This window comes from Vipera berus (genome assembly GCF_964194415.1).
Source record: "Vipera berus genome assembly, chromosome: 1".
Classification (NCBI taxonomy): Eukaryota; Metazoa; Chordata; class Lepidosauria; order Squamata; family Viperidae; genus Vipera; species Vipera berus.
The window spans coordinates 18,098,836-18,115,706 of record NC_138202.1 but is presented as its reverse complement, the minus strand read 5'-3'; the positions used below and the strand labels follow the sequence as shown (position 1 = coordinate 18,115,706).

Here is a 16,871-nt window from a genome sequence, read left to right as displayed (position 1 = left end):
AAAATGGTTCCTTCAGTTTGCACAGGGCAAGCCTTTAGGTTGCTTAGAAGTGCTGATCTATGGGCACCCAGAGTTACAAAAGGTATTTTCAGACAGGGCTTCTAGGAACGCGCTTCGTATTTTTGAAACAAGCAAGGAAATGCGATGGTGCTACAGATGAGTCAGTCTCCAGCACTCCTCTTAATTCTTAAAAGGATTAAGATTTTATATACAAAAATATAAAAGGCCTAAATATTTTTTTTTTCTCGTTACAAATCCTTAAACATCTTGAAGTAACTGTTGAGTGGTTAAGCCCTCTGTCCTGGATGGAGCTGTGATGGCTGCAGAGGGGTATCGTGGGGTTTTAGAATGTACAGTAGATTCTTGATTCATTGGCCCAGTACTTGGTAGTTATCTGGCTTCCTCCACTTGAAACACCATTAGCCTTTAGGAGAAAAATATAATTGTCAGAAAAATATAAATTGTGAATCGGGGAGCTTGAAAACACTTCTGAAACGAATCAACCCCTTTAGCGCTAAAAAAAAAAGCAAGCAGTGTCACATTTGAAGTTTTGGTTTCAAAACATTTTGCACACCTGTACATGCTAGGAATTTATATAGCCAATTCAAAGGGAAAGATTTGCTACTGGTTTGCACTGCCCCCAATTTCAATATATGCACTTGTTACTGGGCATCTTTCAAACGCACCCAAGCTTAGTCCAAACATTAAGAACTTAACATTATTCTTAGAAAGGTAGATACTTCCTTTTTATTTCTTTCAAATATGCACACACGCTACATTCAAAAAGACAAAGATGGCTCACGGCAGGACCTTGCTGTGATGCTTGGTAAGCATCAGTACCAAAAGCAACCAACACAGCTTCCTAAACCAAGAATTCCCTTTTAGCCAAAGACTTGCTAACTTTATGGAAAGTATTCAAAAGTTTATTTGCCCCGATTATTGTTAATCTGCTACACTGGGCACTTACTTTCATCTCTGGCCTTCATGCGAGCAATAAAGGAATAGCTTTTGTTCCTGCGATAATTCTCATAAGGATCGTCTAGGGATACTCCCACACCCTTATACTGATCCCATTTGTCTCTGATATCCCCTCCTTTAATAGGGTCCTGGATCCCTTGCTCCTTGGCACCCAAGCCCCCAGATCCACTCCATCCTGAAAAACACAGAATAGCATGATCAACCACACAAAAGTATCCCAGCTGCCAACCAACAGAATCATGTCTATGTGTTCACTTCCAGTTATTCCAGACCAATTTTGCTCACTCCATGTACAGATCTGCCTCAGGAAAATTCTTCCAGCAGAGGAAATCCTGTATGAAGAAGTAGATTCAGGATCCTGGATAAACATTTCACAAAGTAGGCTAGGAAAATACTTGGAAGAATTAGGCTTTTTGAAAGACTAGAGTAAGACTGCAATTCTTGCCATTATTGGCAAAACACAGGTAGTCTTCGAGTTACGAATGTAATGGAGCCTGCCCATTCCATTTGTAACTCGAGGATTCGTAGGAGTGAATCTCGTCCTTGAATGCAATTCACTCCCAGCTTTCACCCACGCATTTGCTAATTTAATGCATGGGCATTGGTAAGTGAACATGAGATCTCTGGGTGGGGAAGGCCATGGGGGGCCTAGTGCTTCTGACCACCCAAGGCCTCCCCTGACCCACAAAATACCTCATGCTCCCTCCCCTGGGGGCCCACAATTGCTCGCCCCCCATCCTGCCACTCTGGGTCTCTTGTTTCTTTCTCTGCTCCCGGCAAGAGCAGAGGGAGGTCTCCGAGGCCCAGAAAGGACGTCCAGAAGCACATGGCTGCCTCCCTGGATTTCGTTCTGGACCTCGGAGGCCTGGAGGAGGCCTCTGAGGCCCAGAACGGGCCTTCAGAGCCCCACTGGAGCGTACCCCGGCATCCTTTTTGGGTGGCAGCAGGTGGGAAAAGGCCTCCGACGCCTGGATCGGGCCTCCAGAGCCCCCCTGAAGTGTCCCCCGGTGTCATTTCCAGGCAGCAGCAGCCCAGTAAAGGCCTCCGACACCCAGAAAAGATGCCAGGGGACACTTGAGATCCGGGCGTCGGAGGCCTTTTCCAGGCCACTGCTGTCTGGAAAGGGGGATGCTTTTCATAAACAGTAGGGGGCGCTTATCACATAACTTTGAATGTTCGCTAAGGGAACGCTTGTAACTTGGGGATTACCTGTACAGCCAGTCCTGATGTGTAGAGGAATGATTCGGATGGACCCAGATTCACTCATCCATGGTTGAGTCAATGGGATATGCAAACCCTAAGCATGCTGTTGGAATCTCCCATATCAAATACAGTGTGCTGTTTTCTTACAGAATTACAGTGACGTAAAAACTTCAAGTTACGAAAGATTTGAAAACTGCAGGTAAAGATCGAGCATGTTGTGCAAATCTTGGTTCAAAGAAACTCAACACAACTGTTCCCAACTTGATTGGAAATGAAGTCCCCGAATTCATTGCATTCATTGATTCGTTGCACATATGGCTGAGAATTCTTGGAGCTGCAACCTCAACACACGTGGGAAAGCAGTGATTTCTCCATACAGGGAACAAATTTGGGAAGAATACTGCCTGAAAGGTAATGCAGTCTGAGAGAAATAGTCAGTCTTTCTTACCCATTTTCACCAGCATCTGATGTCCTTTATTCTCCTCTCCAAGTCTGGATTCTGGTATGGGAGGTCCTGAGCTGGAGCCCAATCCAGCGGCAGAACTACATCAGTAAGCAGAATGTCATAAATCAGACCTTTTATATATTCTTGGCTAACACTTGCTGAAGAATGACTAATGAAGACAGCAACTGTGGCAACAGCCAAGAATCTACGTAGGATTTTTAAAATAGTTTTAACTACTGTATTACATAGTTCCTCAAACATTTCAGCGTTTTGCCCCCTGCTGACCAAAATCTTGGCAGAGTGAACAAGTAAAATCTTACGGAGGTGTCTGACTGCGAGATCGAGACCGGCGCCGCCTACCAGGGGAGTAGGATTTTGATCGGGACCTGGAGCGGGAGCGACTTCGTGAAGAGCGGGATCTGCTCCTACTCCTACAAAACAAACAGGTGAAAAATTAGTTCCATTCTACGCATGTTGTATGTTTCCTGATTCCTCCCTCTCGGTAAGAAAAAGCCTTGGAGCCACTGACTGATACTAGGGCAGTAATTAGAAGGTATCTCTCAGGCGTGAAAGACCAGGTCCACACCTGAAGGTTCAATTAAACTGATTTATTCCTAAAAGGAATAGGAACAAGAATTTTCTCAACTAACAATCTAGGCACCTGCTTCTGGTTAGATAAGGGCCAACAGCACTGAAGGGCGGGGAGGTTGGACTTGGTTCTCTTGTGGCTATGTAGGGATTCTAGGCTGATCCCCATTTTCACTCTGGCCCCAGGTTCTGCCAACCCTTGTCCTACAGTATCCTCCAAAACATGAAAGTCATCTGTTACACAGCAGGAAGTTTTAAAGCAAAAAAAAAAAATCTTCCAGAGGAAAACACAAGAGATACAGCTTACACAAACACTACTTCTGTAGCTTTCCAACGATAACATTCAAGCTCCTTAAGAGGCAGTACAAAACTGCACACACACTAGCCAAGTAGAAAAATCTTCCCAACCGTCTTTTTCTAAACCTAATTCCCTCCCATTTTTTTACCTGGACTGAGACCGGGAGTAGGACCTTGATCTGGAGCAGGATCGAGATCGAGACCTGGAGTATGAGCCAGAGGATTTTGAAGATCTTGAATTGGAGCGGGAAGAAGACCGTCCTCTGCTTTTAGACCTGCTGCGGGATTGTGAAGGGCCGCTGCACCAGAAAAGGAGGAAACAAAATTACAACTTTAACTGACTACTGAAAAAGCAGGCCTGTCTAGCAATATGAATGCTGCAAGTGACTCTGAATCTAAAATATGATCCAATCCTGATGAACATTCACAGGCAAGCAAAAAAAAATCTGCAGAAGACGAAATACTCGATACCTTTCCCAATCCTGTAAACGTTGTTAGTGAGATGGGCTTACTCACAGCCAAGTGTTTTCCAGCCAAAAATAAGGTCACATTTATGTTTGAGAAAGTGTTTATGATTGAGATGCATTCTGCCTATCTGTAATTAAATTTAGACCCATGCAAAACCAGAACTTTTCTGTGCCATATTTATACATCACATATACTACAGTACTGTCCTGACAGCATTACAAATTCAACCTTGCCTGTGACTTTTTGTACTTTCACTAGAATAATATGAATGAAACTGCTACCTGTTTCTTTTCTCTTGCCCTTTGCGGCGCCGGGCTCGCATCTTTGCTCTAAAGAACTCATACAGCCCATTCTGCTCCCAGCCCTCACTGAAATAAAACAAGTAGGAAAGGGGAGCGGGGAGAGAGAAATCAGCTTGTCTGCTTGTTTGTTTATCAAATATATTGACTGCCCATTTTACCATACAGTAATTCTAGGTGATTTACAATATTAAAACTATATAAATACAATGCTACAAAACTATAAAATACAAACTACGATAGCTAAAAGATGTGTGTGTGTGTGTGGGGGGGGGGAAATTAGGATGAGCAGGGGGTGGGGTGGAGGTGGGATCTGATATTAATCTATAAGCCACCTCCAACGTGAGGTCCTCCTTTTAGAACCCCAAGTCAACTTGGTAGAGCTCTAATGGGAGTTCAGGAGGACTGGAGCGGACCTGACTCTGGGTGTCCAGATGTTCCAGAGGCCAGATGCAAAAGCAAAGAAGCCCCTTCTGGATCCCACCAGACTCTGCCTCTGTAAAGATGAAAGCTCACAGCATTTCCTGCTTATAATCTGAAAATGCCAAGAGTCTAGAAATTCTCCAGATCTGGAGCAGTCAGAAATCAAAATTATCAGGAAGACTGCAGAATTTGTAGAACATTTAGGCCTAGCTCAATCTTTTACCTGTTTCTTGGCCTATCATGGGATGGGGGACTATAAAAGGCTTCAACTGCAGCCAGCAATCTCTCACTGGGAGGCATCGGAGGGGGCAGGCGGATATCCTTGGGATCCAAAGGCTTGTACTCATGATCTTCCAGCTAAAAGAAGAAAAGCACAGATTCAAATGAGGCACTTGTAAAAAAACAGACCCTTAAAAAAAATCTTGTAGTCTAAGTGGAGCTAAACGTCCAGTAACTGGCTGAAAGAGACGTCATAGGTGGAAATGATTTACCTGGCCTTAAGAGAAGCTAAGTTCCTAACGCTGATTATTATCAGCCCAGACGCCACCTTGCCTCTCCTACAACCATTCAGGAGAAAAGTCCATACGCCTGTGACAATACACAGCTTTTCCTTGGACAGCCTGTAATTCAGTTGTTCCCAAATCAATCGCTGAAAGCACTTACTTTGACAAGGGGAGCCATGAGTCCAGCAGGAAGATCAAAGTAAGGGACGTTTGGCACCAGGCTGGGGTCGTCGTGATTAACATGAGGTGGCCCCTGCCTGCGCATGTGAGGTGGCTGCCCATTAAAGCCGTGGGGAGGAGGTCCGAAGTCAGGATGCTGTGGCCCACCCCACGGAGGGTGCTCACTTATTCCAGGATGTGGCATGCGGTGCCCAGGGTGGTGGTGAGGTGGTCCAATTTCTGGAAAAGAATATGAGAAGTTCAAACTTGAAATGACTCAAGGCAGTCTTTTGAAAAGGGACTTGTGCAAATAACAAGAGGAAGGCAGAGAACAGAAACAGACAGAAACAAGGTTAGAAAATGGAGATAAATTCTTCCCCATCTTCCCCACCACCCTGAGTTTTTCACACACATCAAAGCTGTCTCACAAAGATTAGCTAAACTATGACTACTTTCAGCTATCCTTGGCAAGGACTTATAAACTCAGGCTTGCCCCGGTATCACCTGCAGGATTTCAAGGACCTTTTCCAGCAAGCCCCGTTTCTAACAGGGTGCACAAAGAGCAGATTCAGGCAAATATCTGAAAGTCAAAATTCTAGGCCAAGCAGATCAGTGAATTGGGCCTTTTTTTTTTTTTTAAAGCTAACCCATTGGGGCTCACCAGCGCTTCGTCATATAATATCATTGTAGCAACAATCAGTTTTAAAAGCCTACCACTTCTGGGCAATGAAGAAAAGGACCCTGGTTTTCTTTTTAAGGGGTTAGAAAAATCAATGACCACAAGCATCAATTTAGAAAAGCCATAGTAAAGGTAAAGGTTCCCCCGCACACGCGTGCTAGTCGTTTCCAACTCTAGGGGCCGGTGGTCATCTCCGTTTCAAAGCCAAAGAGCCAGCGCTTGTCCGAGGACGACTCCGTGGTCATGTGGCCAGCATGACTAGACGCCAAAGGCGCATGGAACGCTGTTACCTTCCCACCGTAGTGGTCCCTATTTTTCTACTTGCATTTTTACGTGCTTTCAAACTGCTAGGTTGGCAGAAGCTGGGACGAGTAACAGGCGCTCACTCTGCTATGCGGCACTCGGGATTCGACCCGCCAAACTGCCGACCATATGATCGACGAGCTCAGCATCCTAACCCATTGAGCCACCGCATCCCTTTAGAAAAGCCATACCTTACAGAAAAGGCATTCAGAATTTTAAGCAGGAACACGCACCTGCCTCCTTTTTCATTTTCCAGAATGCATTGTTTATGAGCAGACCAAGGTTTTCTCAAATAGGCCAAGAATTTTAAAGAAGAGACCAGGCAGACCCTTTTCTGGCAGAAACTGGATACCACGCCTGTAGAGCTATAAAGACTAACCCCCAGTTCTCACCAGCCCTACTATCCACTCACCTTGAGGGAAATCCCCCTGAGGGTAGTCAAAGCGATGGGGATATGGAGGCCGTTCAAAGGGATGCCGTGGGGGGAAGTCATCCTGCATGAAGCGAGGTGGGAAGCGGTTGAAGTTATGTGGATGAGGAGGCTGATTGAACTGAGGGTGCTGTTGGTGAGGTGGGAAAGGCCCCCTAAAGTGAGGTGGGCGCTGCATACGGAAGGGGGGTTCTCTCTGGCCCCCGGCCCATGGTGGCTGCTCATGCTGGTTGTTCCAGGGGGCTTCAAACTGATTATTCCAAGATGGGTCTGGTTGGTTGTTCCAGGGGGCTTCACGCTGATTGTTCCAGCCAGGCTCCCTCTGTTCGTTCCACATCCCTTCGTGGTTACTGTTCCATGGAGGACAGTGGGGAGGACCCTGGTGATGTGGGAATGGAGGTTGATCAGGGGGCTGCAGAAGGAAAAACACAAGAGTTGATTGGGGGGGCTGGTCAGAAAACCAAGAGCTTGACTAGATGCCGGCCCTCTGCTTCACGCAAGCTAGAGAGCTCTTCATGGCCAGAAATACTTCCCACTCTATATACCCCAGACCTTCCGCTAGTACCTGCTGTTGGCCCCAAGGTGTGACAGGATGAGGCTGGTCAAACCAGGGTGGTTTATTCGGAGGAATGTGATCATGAGGCCCAGGTCCACGAGGTCCAGCTGCAGCAGGATCAGGTGGCCCAGCTCCTGTGGCTTCGTATTCTGTGGAGCCTGCAAGGGGCAGCTGAGCCTTCCCTTCATCTGAAACAAATCCCAATGTGAGGAAGGACAGCCTCTTCCCTGGGCATGGCGTAAAATCAGCAGAGGAGAACACTTAGGGGCACTGCCTCAAACCTTTGCTCAGGGCAGCTTGTTTTACGGAATCATCTCATCGAATCAAGTTCAGCTACTAATATGCAGACCGCCCACTCACTGCATCCCCAAGCTTCTCAGACAGCCAAACCAGAGAGTTGAGTGGCGTTTCTCTCCACCTTGGCAACTTGAAGGGATGTGACCTAAACTTGGCTGGGGAATTCTGGGAGCTGAAGTCCATCTCTTCCAAGTTGCCAAGGCTCAGGAACCCTGGATTAGAAGCCATTCTATAGAAGTTTTGCAGAAACAGAAGCTCTTGTAATCTCAGAAGAGCTGTACCTGCTTGTGCAATGGAAGTAGCTGGAGGAGGAGCTGAGGCTGGAGGAGCTGGTTTCACCTCACTTTCCAGTGGGGGGATTTGCATTTGTTGCTGCTGCTGCTGCTGCTGTTGTTGTGTGAGGCTGTTGACAAACTCCTCGTGCTGAGTTTTCAAATTCTGAATCTGCTGCTGAAATGCAACCTGAATTGGCTGCACAACGTTGGCATATTCTGTGATCAGAGTAGCCTGCAAAGGTGACGGGAAAGAGAGGGTTGGAAAAGGAAAGAAGTTTTAAAGTACCAGCAGCATAAAACTGAGAGTCCTGCCAATACTAAGGATCTTGTTCTCTCTCACATAGCTCTTTTCACCCAATACCCATAATTGGATCAATTACCATCTAGATTTGTGCAACATACTCAGCCTGATTGGTTTTAGTATTTCGATAATTTAATTTGTTGCTTAAAGCCAGTTTGTTTTTTTTTACTGAAATTTTCAATTCAATGTACCTGCAAATTAAAATAAGCTTGATAATGTTAAATCAAGAAAGATACATGGTGGCTCTTTCAAGCTGAACTCTTTATGGATCCACATCTATAGATAGAATCTTGCCAAACTGAACCACTCTACTATCAGCATCTACCATATACTCTGAGAACCATTAGGGAGAGGCTGTCTTCACTCTCTTTCTCTCGCATAAAATATTTGGACTGAGCTGCCTCTTATTCCTTCGGAATGTATCCCGTATCTCCTGGAAATCTGGCCATACTACATGCTAGACTTAATTTAATTTAATTTTAATTTTATATTGTATTGTTTTTCAATTTTCCCTTGTAAATCGCCCTGAGTCCTTTGGGAGTAGGGCGGTATATAAACCGAATTAATAATAATAATAATAATAATAATAATAATAATAATAATAATAATAATAATAATAATAATAATAATTCCATCAAAGGCAAGCACACACCAAATTGTTTCCAGGAAGCTGCCCAATGCCTTTATTAGCAGCAACATTTCATTCTGCATCATGAAATTGCTGCATTTTGGTTTGCATATTTCTGCTTTCTCCTCATGAGCATTTGCGTCTGCGTCTGCTGGGAAGCACAGGGCAGGCTGCACATGTTCTGCGCCAGGTCACATGACAAGGGAAGGCGGCTTCAAATGGAGAATTCGACAGTATTCCGAACTCCTCCCCAACAGCCTCCACCTTCAGGATACATTGCAGCATGCTTTTCTCTACAGACCCAATCTGATGTAGCCCCTTTTTTAATATATTTCTTTAGCAAACTTTGTTTGCCATATTAATGTGGTTCTGTTGTTTTGGGACAGACATGTCAAACACAAGGCCCGGGGGCCGGATCCGGCCCACAAAGTGGTTTCATGCGGCCCCCGAAGCCATCCTGGAAACAGTGAGGGAATGGCCCCCACTGCCTTGGCCCTGGCCCAGAGACCCTCCTTCTGCCAGAGACCCTCAGATCTGTCCCACTCCTGCCCAGGGCCCCATAGGCACCCTTGATGCGAACGATGTAGAGCTGGCCACGCCCACCCAGTAGGCCATACGCACTCTAGCCACGCCCACCCTGGCCACACCCACCCGGCCCCCTGAGGGCAACCGCAATGCTGATGCGGCCCTCAATTAAATTGAGTTTGACACCCCTGTTTTGGGACAGTTATCCTACCAGTAAAAAGGAATAGAAATAATAGAAATAGAAAGGAATAGGAACAGGAACAGAATAGAGCTGGAAGGGACTTGGAGGTCTTCTAGTCCAGCCTCCTGCTCAAATAGGACAACCACTTCATGTAATTTTGTATCCAACAATCCACTAGGTTGGGAACAATGAATAGGGATTAGGTCAGTTGCTAAGTTAACTTTATTTTTTAAAAATGCAGCTTACATGTCCGTACATTGATAGTAAACTGAAATAAAGAAAACAAGTTTATCTCTAAGAATAATCTCAAGTCTATGAACAAGATTTCACCAATTTCCTGACAGAACAATTAATCAGTGGAATGGCTGGCTTCCAGAAATTGTGGGTTGCTCCAACACTGAAAGTTTTTAAGAAGAGACTGGACAACCATTTGTCTGAAATGGTATAGGATTTCCTGCTTGAGCAGGGGGTTGGACTAGAAGACCTCCAAGGTCCCTTCCAACTGTTATTCTATCTGACAGAATGCTTGGCAGTGTCCCAGGCCTTTCAATGAGTGATATTACACAATGTAATATCACATAGCCACTTGTAATATTACTATCAACCATTATGTTCTAAAAATAGGTTATGCATTTTTCTTCGTGAGCCACGAGGAGTCCTAAGAGTAGCACTCAATGAACCGCAGAGATAATTTGACTGAAGACATGAGAGTTATTGGCTAGCAAAGTATACAAAATTGGGTTATTAGTCTGTGAACAGTAGTTTCCTAGAGTTTAATTCTGTGAGAAATCTGGAACATGAGCTGCAGTGAGCAGCAATATTCTTCCTTAATGAAATTTCACCAAGTATTCATTATCTCAAAATTCTCTAGCACTACTTAATTTTTCAGACCTGCCATTAACATTTCTTATACTGTAGATCAAAAAAGATGTTTCTTAGCAAAGAAAGAATGCTGAGCTGAGGTCAACAGCTGGCTCAGACTAAACCTAACCCAGCACTCTTTCTACCAAGCTTTTCCTTGCTAAGGAAAAAATAAAAATCTACTGCCAGGACTTACTTGATATTGCCCGAGTCCAAGGGCTGGACTCTGGAGCTGCTGGATAATCGATTCATCAAAGTAGCCATTTTTCTCCCACAGCTGAAGGAGCTGTGGGAAATCAAGAGGAAGAGAAAGGCCGTTACTTGGCAGGCTGGACTTCAGGCAAGCTCTTGGCTGCCCCTGAAGTAAAGCCGAGCTGCTCACCCTGGCGATCTTCTGTTGTTTGTCCTCCTCCACAGCCAGGAAGCTAGTGCAGTAAATGGGCACCACCACTTTTTGCAGAGCTGCCAGGAGATCACGTTGTTGCTTCCGCTGGCTGAAAGCAAGGCAAAAACAAGGACATCATTAGAGGAGTAGACTATTTTAAGTATGTAGAGTTCTTGACCTGGACATCTAAAGCATTTCAAATCATGTGCAAGCTTACTACATCCTAGGTTCCTCTATATGTCTGTCAAGCAACCTTAATACAGATGCAAAAAAACCCAAAACAAAACACACCTATATCCCAAATAAGAGAAAGAGCCAATTTCATGTATTTATGGTTCCCTATTTTTCAAAATTTGCTGAAGTTTTTCAGCCAAAAGATTTTTATTTAATATTTGATAGTTTTGGCTACCATTTCGGATTGTTTTACAAATGATGACTAGAACGATCTAAGTGAACCAAAGAGTTATGTGTTTTTAAATTCTCTACAGTGCCAATAGGACATGCAGATTAGTAACTCCTGGATCCTATCTTTCAAGGTGCATTTGAGCAAGCATTCATCATCCATTTGTTTGCCCTAAGAACCTAAGAATGAGCCCAAAAAGAAACAATTCTCACCAATGGTGGAGGACGTCGTTAATCAGATAGATTAAATGTAGTCGCAGCTCAAAATGTGCCCCCTCGGCAGTGATCTGATTGCGCAGATGCCCGGCCATTAATTCACAATGCTGGGGAGATTTGGCATTACTGAACATCCAGTTCTTTCCAGCCTGTGAACATAAAATGGTGTGAAAGTTTGCCATAGTAAACAAAAGCTCAGGTTCATAAAAAAGAGCAGGGGCAAAAAAACAAAACAAAACAAGGGCCAGGATAAGAGCTCAAAAATACTACGCATTTATTTCATGCTCCTATACACAAGAATTTGATCTACTAACGGTCAAGGCAAATTGGCACTAGATTCAAGGGTGGGACTGGACTTAGGTCCCTTCGGTGAGTGGCGTGACTTCAAACTGATGATGTGTTTGACCCCGCTGCCCCTGGGCTCTGCCTGGTTGTCTCCTACTAATACCACTTTACAATGCCTTGGTAAGGCCACACCTGGAATACTGCATCCAGTTTTGGTCACCACGATGTAAAAAAGATGTTGAGACTCTAGAAAGAGTACAGAGAAGGGCAACAAAGATGATTGGCGGACTGGAGGCTAAAACATATAGGGAATGGTTGCTGGAATTGGGTATGTGTAGTTTAATGAAGAGAAGGACTAGGGGTGACATGATAGCAGTGTTCCAATATCTCAGGGGTTGCCACAAACAAGAGGGAGTCAAGCTATTCTCCAAAGCGCCTGAAGGCAGGACAAGAAGCAACGGATGGAAACTAGTCAAGGAGAGAAGCAACCTAGAACTAAGGAGAAACTTCCTGACAGAACAATTAACCGGTGGAACAACCTGCCTGCAGAAGCGGTGAATGCTCCAACACTGGAAGTTTTTAAGAAGAGACCGGACAGCCATTTGTCTGAAATGGTATAGGGTTTCCTGCCTGAGCAAGGGGTTGGACTAGATGACCTCCAAGGTCCCTTCCAACTTACTTCTTCTTATTATTAGTAGTAGTAGTATTAATACACTGAAGACTAATTAGAAATTAACAAAGCTATGGGTAACACACGGTTTCCAGGAAACCAACCCCGAGGCCATATTATTTTGCTTCTAGAAAGTCTAATGTTTAAGTGACAGTAAAAGCTTTTCGGGTACCAAATGATGTCTTTTCTCTCCCTTTCCCCAAATTCAAAGTTCTTCCTCTAAGAAAGATGTAAGAGTTGTTTTTAATCACAACATACAATAGTAATCAATTGCATGGCCTGGCATACAGTGATTAAGGCAGGAAGATTAAATTTGGAAGTCATTGATATCCTTGTTCTCTGCTCACATAATGTTAGACCTATTGAGGCCTTTCTAGTAAACATTTTAGAGAAGGAGTATAAATAAGATAAAAAAGATTTTAAAGTAATGCTATACAAACAGTAAAATACAAGGAAATAAACAAAGGGTCAAGATTATGAGTTGTGATAATTGGGACTGTGATTTCTGTTCTTAAGCAGTGCAACTGTAAAGTGTAACTGCATTGCTTAGCAACAGCAATTTCTACAGTCCTGGTGCTGTTGTTAACTGAATCCCACCATCATTAGTCTAGGAAACTTCCTACAGTGTCTCATAACTAAAGTCATTGGGGGAGCAGGCAGGAAGTTGCAATCCCACACCGGTAAGTGGCAGCTGCTGGGTGGGGGTGGAGGTGCACGTGAAGGTCAGGGAGAGCGCATGAGAGGTACAAGGAGGGTGCATGAAGGTGCAAAGGATGTTTATCTTTTATGCTAATAACTTTATCGTGAACCTGGCAACACAGTAGAAATCACTGACTAAAATTATAAGCTGTAACAAATAACTGGAAATCATTACATGGATTCATATTTCACCCAAGAATTGACTTTATCTAAAGAGTTTATATCAGAGCTTTCTGAGCTATTCCAATCTGAATGCAGTAGTTTCTAAGCCTTGATTCAATTTTTATAACTTTTCCAGTTTTATAGATATACCAGATCTGCTTGAGATACGACAGACCCACTCCATTGTTCTACTATTAGTACTCTACATACCTTCAAGCTACAATGCAGAAACACTGCTCTAGAGAATTATCAGAATAGATGGACTTGATTGCTATCTCCTACTCATATCTAAAGTGAATTTCATGACCACTTGAGAGACTTCTTCAAACATGTAACAAACATTTTGTCTTTGTACCAGATATCACCTGGCTCTGATTTTGCCATTACTTACGGAGATAGCATCTTTGGTGCAGGTGTCAATGATTGGTTGTAGCAAGTTATCAAACTCATTCATGTCCAGCTGGGTTTCTTCCAAGACTTTCTGCATTTGTTGCTCAATAGCCATAGCTATTGCAGAGGTGATTTGCTCCTAAACAGAGAATTAAAGAGGACAACCCCTTAGCAGAGTTTCTAAATTTTTCTACTTAGAAGTCATGTTTGACTGTAACACTTCTGACATTTAACGATCCATGGCAGAGGCAGTCCTTCTTTTAAGCTACAGTTTACTCTGCTTGAGCTTTAAAGTGGCTAAAAATACTCCTTTTGTTCCTCAAAGAAAGCTCTGCACCTGCCCAAAACCAAATCACAAAGGAAGAATCCACCCAAACAAAAACAACAGAAAAGATATTCTATTTAAATTCTCAGTAGATTCAGACACCGTATTTCAAAGAAAGTCTTTGTAGAGGGTATAAGAAAAACAAGGTAATACTCGGTAACGGTTCTTTAGTATCTCTGAAATAGCCTGCATTCTAAATATATTGGGCAAAATACTTCCGAATGAATCATTTTTGCATGCTTATTTCTTAAATAAACAGCATCCTCCACAGGAAATAAAATATTTGCCAAGTACCTTGCAACTTTGATGTAGAGTTATATCAAAACCATTGGCATGATCTATGATGGCTTGACCAAACCCATTCTAAGTCTCATATCAACAATACTTTGTCAAATCCATACCTGTCGCAGGGCAAGGAGGTGCTGCTCCTGCTGCTGCAGATTCCATTGGCTTTGCTGGATCAATTCCTCCATTGAAGGAGTCCCCTGAGGAGTGGTGATAGGGGCAGCAGGAGCCAAAGGTGGTTGGGGAATTGGCTGCATCTGTGGGACAGCCTCAATATCTTGACTTTGCTTGCACAATACTGTAAAGAAGGAGCACAGAAGAACCCTAAGATAGCCATGTCTGAATAATGGATCATGTACTCTCTTCCTCAGTTATCACAATCCATTAAACATTTTGCAAGCAGCACGTTGCAGTTGGAAAATTTCTCATCCAGGTGGCGAAAACTGGTTTTTTTCCTAGAAGAAGTGAAGATCTAGACAGTGGTTTTAAAAATGGCTTCTTGGAAATGAAGATTCCCAACTCCTTTTCCCTACCTACAACTAGTCAGCAAAAGTTACACTTATTGTTGATTTCTATGCACAAGTAATTCTGAAGTTATCCAAAGAAATGGGGACCTTCAGCTAAAATATTAACAGGTATGCAGCAGCTTTGCTCTAAAATAATCAGGATCAAGTTTCAAAATATGCAAGTGACCTAGTTGTTCTTTTCTACAACCTTCAGCAATCCCCCAAGACCATTTAAACTTCAGAATGAAGGAAAACATTCCAGGCAGTTTTTGAAAAGACACAGAGCAAATAAAGAATCAAGGCAACAATATCTAGCCTCTTCGATTGCATATAGCTTGAATGCCAGATTTTTTAAAAAATTATCGGTCTCCTAACAGTTCAATTGAATGACGGGCTTCATAAAATATAGTTTATATTATCCACAGCAAATTCTGTTGCCACCCTCCTCCCTAACTCACACTGTTGCTGCTCCAGAGTCAGCTTGTATTTGTAATAGCCGTAGAAATCTCCTCCAAACAGAAATGAGAATTTAGGATTTTCCTTTTGTTTCTCCATTGTCATTTTTTCAAACTCAGGGCCATTCCGTGCCACAAACTGAGCCAGTTTGTCAATGACATTGCGTAGTTCTTGATCTGTGAGGAAGGAGGAGTAAGAGTAAGAGCAGATATCCCTGTGCATTTATAAATTAAGAAATCCCCTCTAGTTAATCACCATATCTATAAAACATGACTTAAGAAGTGCTAAATAAAACAGGAAACAGATACCAATTATGCAAAAGACAACACATCCTATATAATCTGGCAGTGTGCTTCCTAGAATGGCCAGATTGATTCTCCAGTAGGACATATTAAAAAACATTCTAGATGCTGGAAGTCTACTTCACACTTGCACTTCCATTCTATCCTCGCTTCATTTCATCATTTATTGAAAACTTTTTTTAAAAAAAACCCTTCATAATTACCAGGTACTGATCTTTTCTGATCAGACTTTAGACTTATATTCTTACAGGAATAAACATCTTGAGTGTTTTAAACCCTTAGGTGCTGGCTACTCTACTCAGAGCTTAGAACCCATTCAAACTACTTATGTCTTTTACCAAGAAAAAACAACGCCTGAACAGTTGGTACAGAAATGCTGAACTATTCTTATATTCTGCTTAAGCAGGTCAGTTCCATAACCCCACCTGGCATCTGCCAATCCTGCCAGAGCTGCATCGTGTACGGAGGGACATAACCCAGGAAGTTACTGGTTTTTGAAAGCTACGGGAAAGGGTTAAGGGGGCGAGGCCCTAAGGCAGGGGTAGGCAACCTCGGCTCTTTTATGACCCCTGGACTTCAACTCCCAGAATTCCTGAGCCAGCTTGGCTGGCTCAGGAATTCTGGGAGTTGAAGTCCAGGGGTCATAAAAGAGCCGAGGTTGCCTACCCCTGCCCTAAGGTTAATGTGGCTTACGTTAAACAACTGTTTCTCCCACATTTTCAGTTGTGGACGCCTCCTGGCCTTGTCAGGCACCGTCATTTCTACTATCTGGCCGGAACCCTGGAGGCCCCTGAGCATGTGCGGAGTGCCCTAACCCTAAGACTGGCTTCCACAAAAGCCAAAAGGCATAACGTTTATTACGAAGCATCCTCCCCACTATAAGGCCAGGTTTGGGGACAGTCGCATCTGCCCTTCTTATCACACACAGACACACAGCCACACACCCAATGTGTGCCCCACCACTCTCCCGAGATGTCATGTAGACTCACCTTCGGGCGGGGGCGGCAGGGGCGGGGGCGGCATCTCCATGGCGGTCAAAGAAAGGGAGGACAACCACTCAAGAGCGCCTCCGGTCAGACTAGGCCCCGCCAGCCGCCGAGCGCTCCTCTGTCGTAAAAGGAGCCCCGCTTGCGACATCGCTTCCTCCTTCCCTCGAGGTCGCTCTTGACGGCTTCGTCGCCATGGAGATGCTAACTCCTCCTCCTCCTCCTCCTCCCCCCCCGCCAGCGTTGAGGGTGGAGTAGACTGTTTCTTCCCGGACCGGCCTCGCGGCAAACCTGGGCAGCTTTGCCGGCCATTTAGTGCAGGGGTCTTCAAACTTGGCCCTTTTATGACTTCTGGACTTCAACTCCCAGGAATTCTGGGAGTTGAAGTCCAGAAGTCATAAAA

At 44.1% G+C, this 16,871-nt stretch overlaps 1 protein-coding gene across 2 annotated transcripts; it reads right to left on the bottom strand.

The window, feature by feature from the left end:
* Positions 1 to 175: 175 nt before the first annotated feature.
* Positions 176 to 16,609, bottom strand: CHERP (calcium homeostasis endoplasmic reticulum protein). Of its 2 annotated transcripts, XM_081313399.1 has the most exons (18): positions 16,472 to 16,609; positions 15,183 to 15,356; positions 14,335 to 14,516; positions 13,610 to 13,747; positions 11,400 to 11,551; positions 10,782 to 10,893; positions 10,596 to 10,685; positions 7,910 to 8,135; positions 7,341 to 7,519; positions 6,758 to 7,187; positions 5,365 to 5,603; positions 4,925 to 5,058; positions 4,261 to 4,347; positions 3,661 to 3,810; positions 2,947 to 3,057; positions 2,630 to 2,724; positions 968 to 1,153; positions 176 to 424 (listed from the first exon to the last, which is right to left on the bottom strand). In XM_081313399.1, the coding sequence occupies exons 1-18, from the start codon at positions 16,509 to 16,511 to the stop codon at positions 420 to 422; spliced, it is 2,730 nt and encodes a 909-aa protein (XP_081169525.1). In that variant the 5' UTR covers positions 16,512 to 16,609; the 3' UTR covers positions 176 to 419. The 2 variants fall into 2 exon arrangements, with proteins under 2 accessions (XP_081169525.1, XP_081169524.1); XM_081313398.1 differs by having other exon boundaries at positions 10,596 to 10,893.
* Between the last annotated feature and the right edge of the window lie 262 nt (positions 16,610 to 16,871).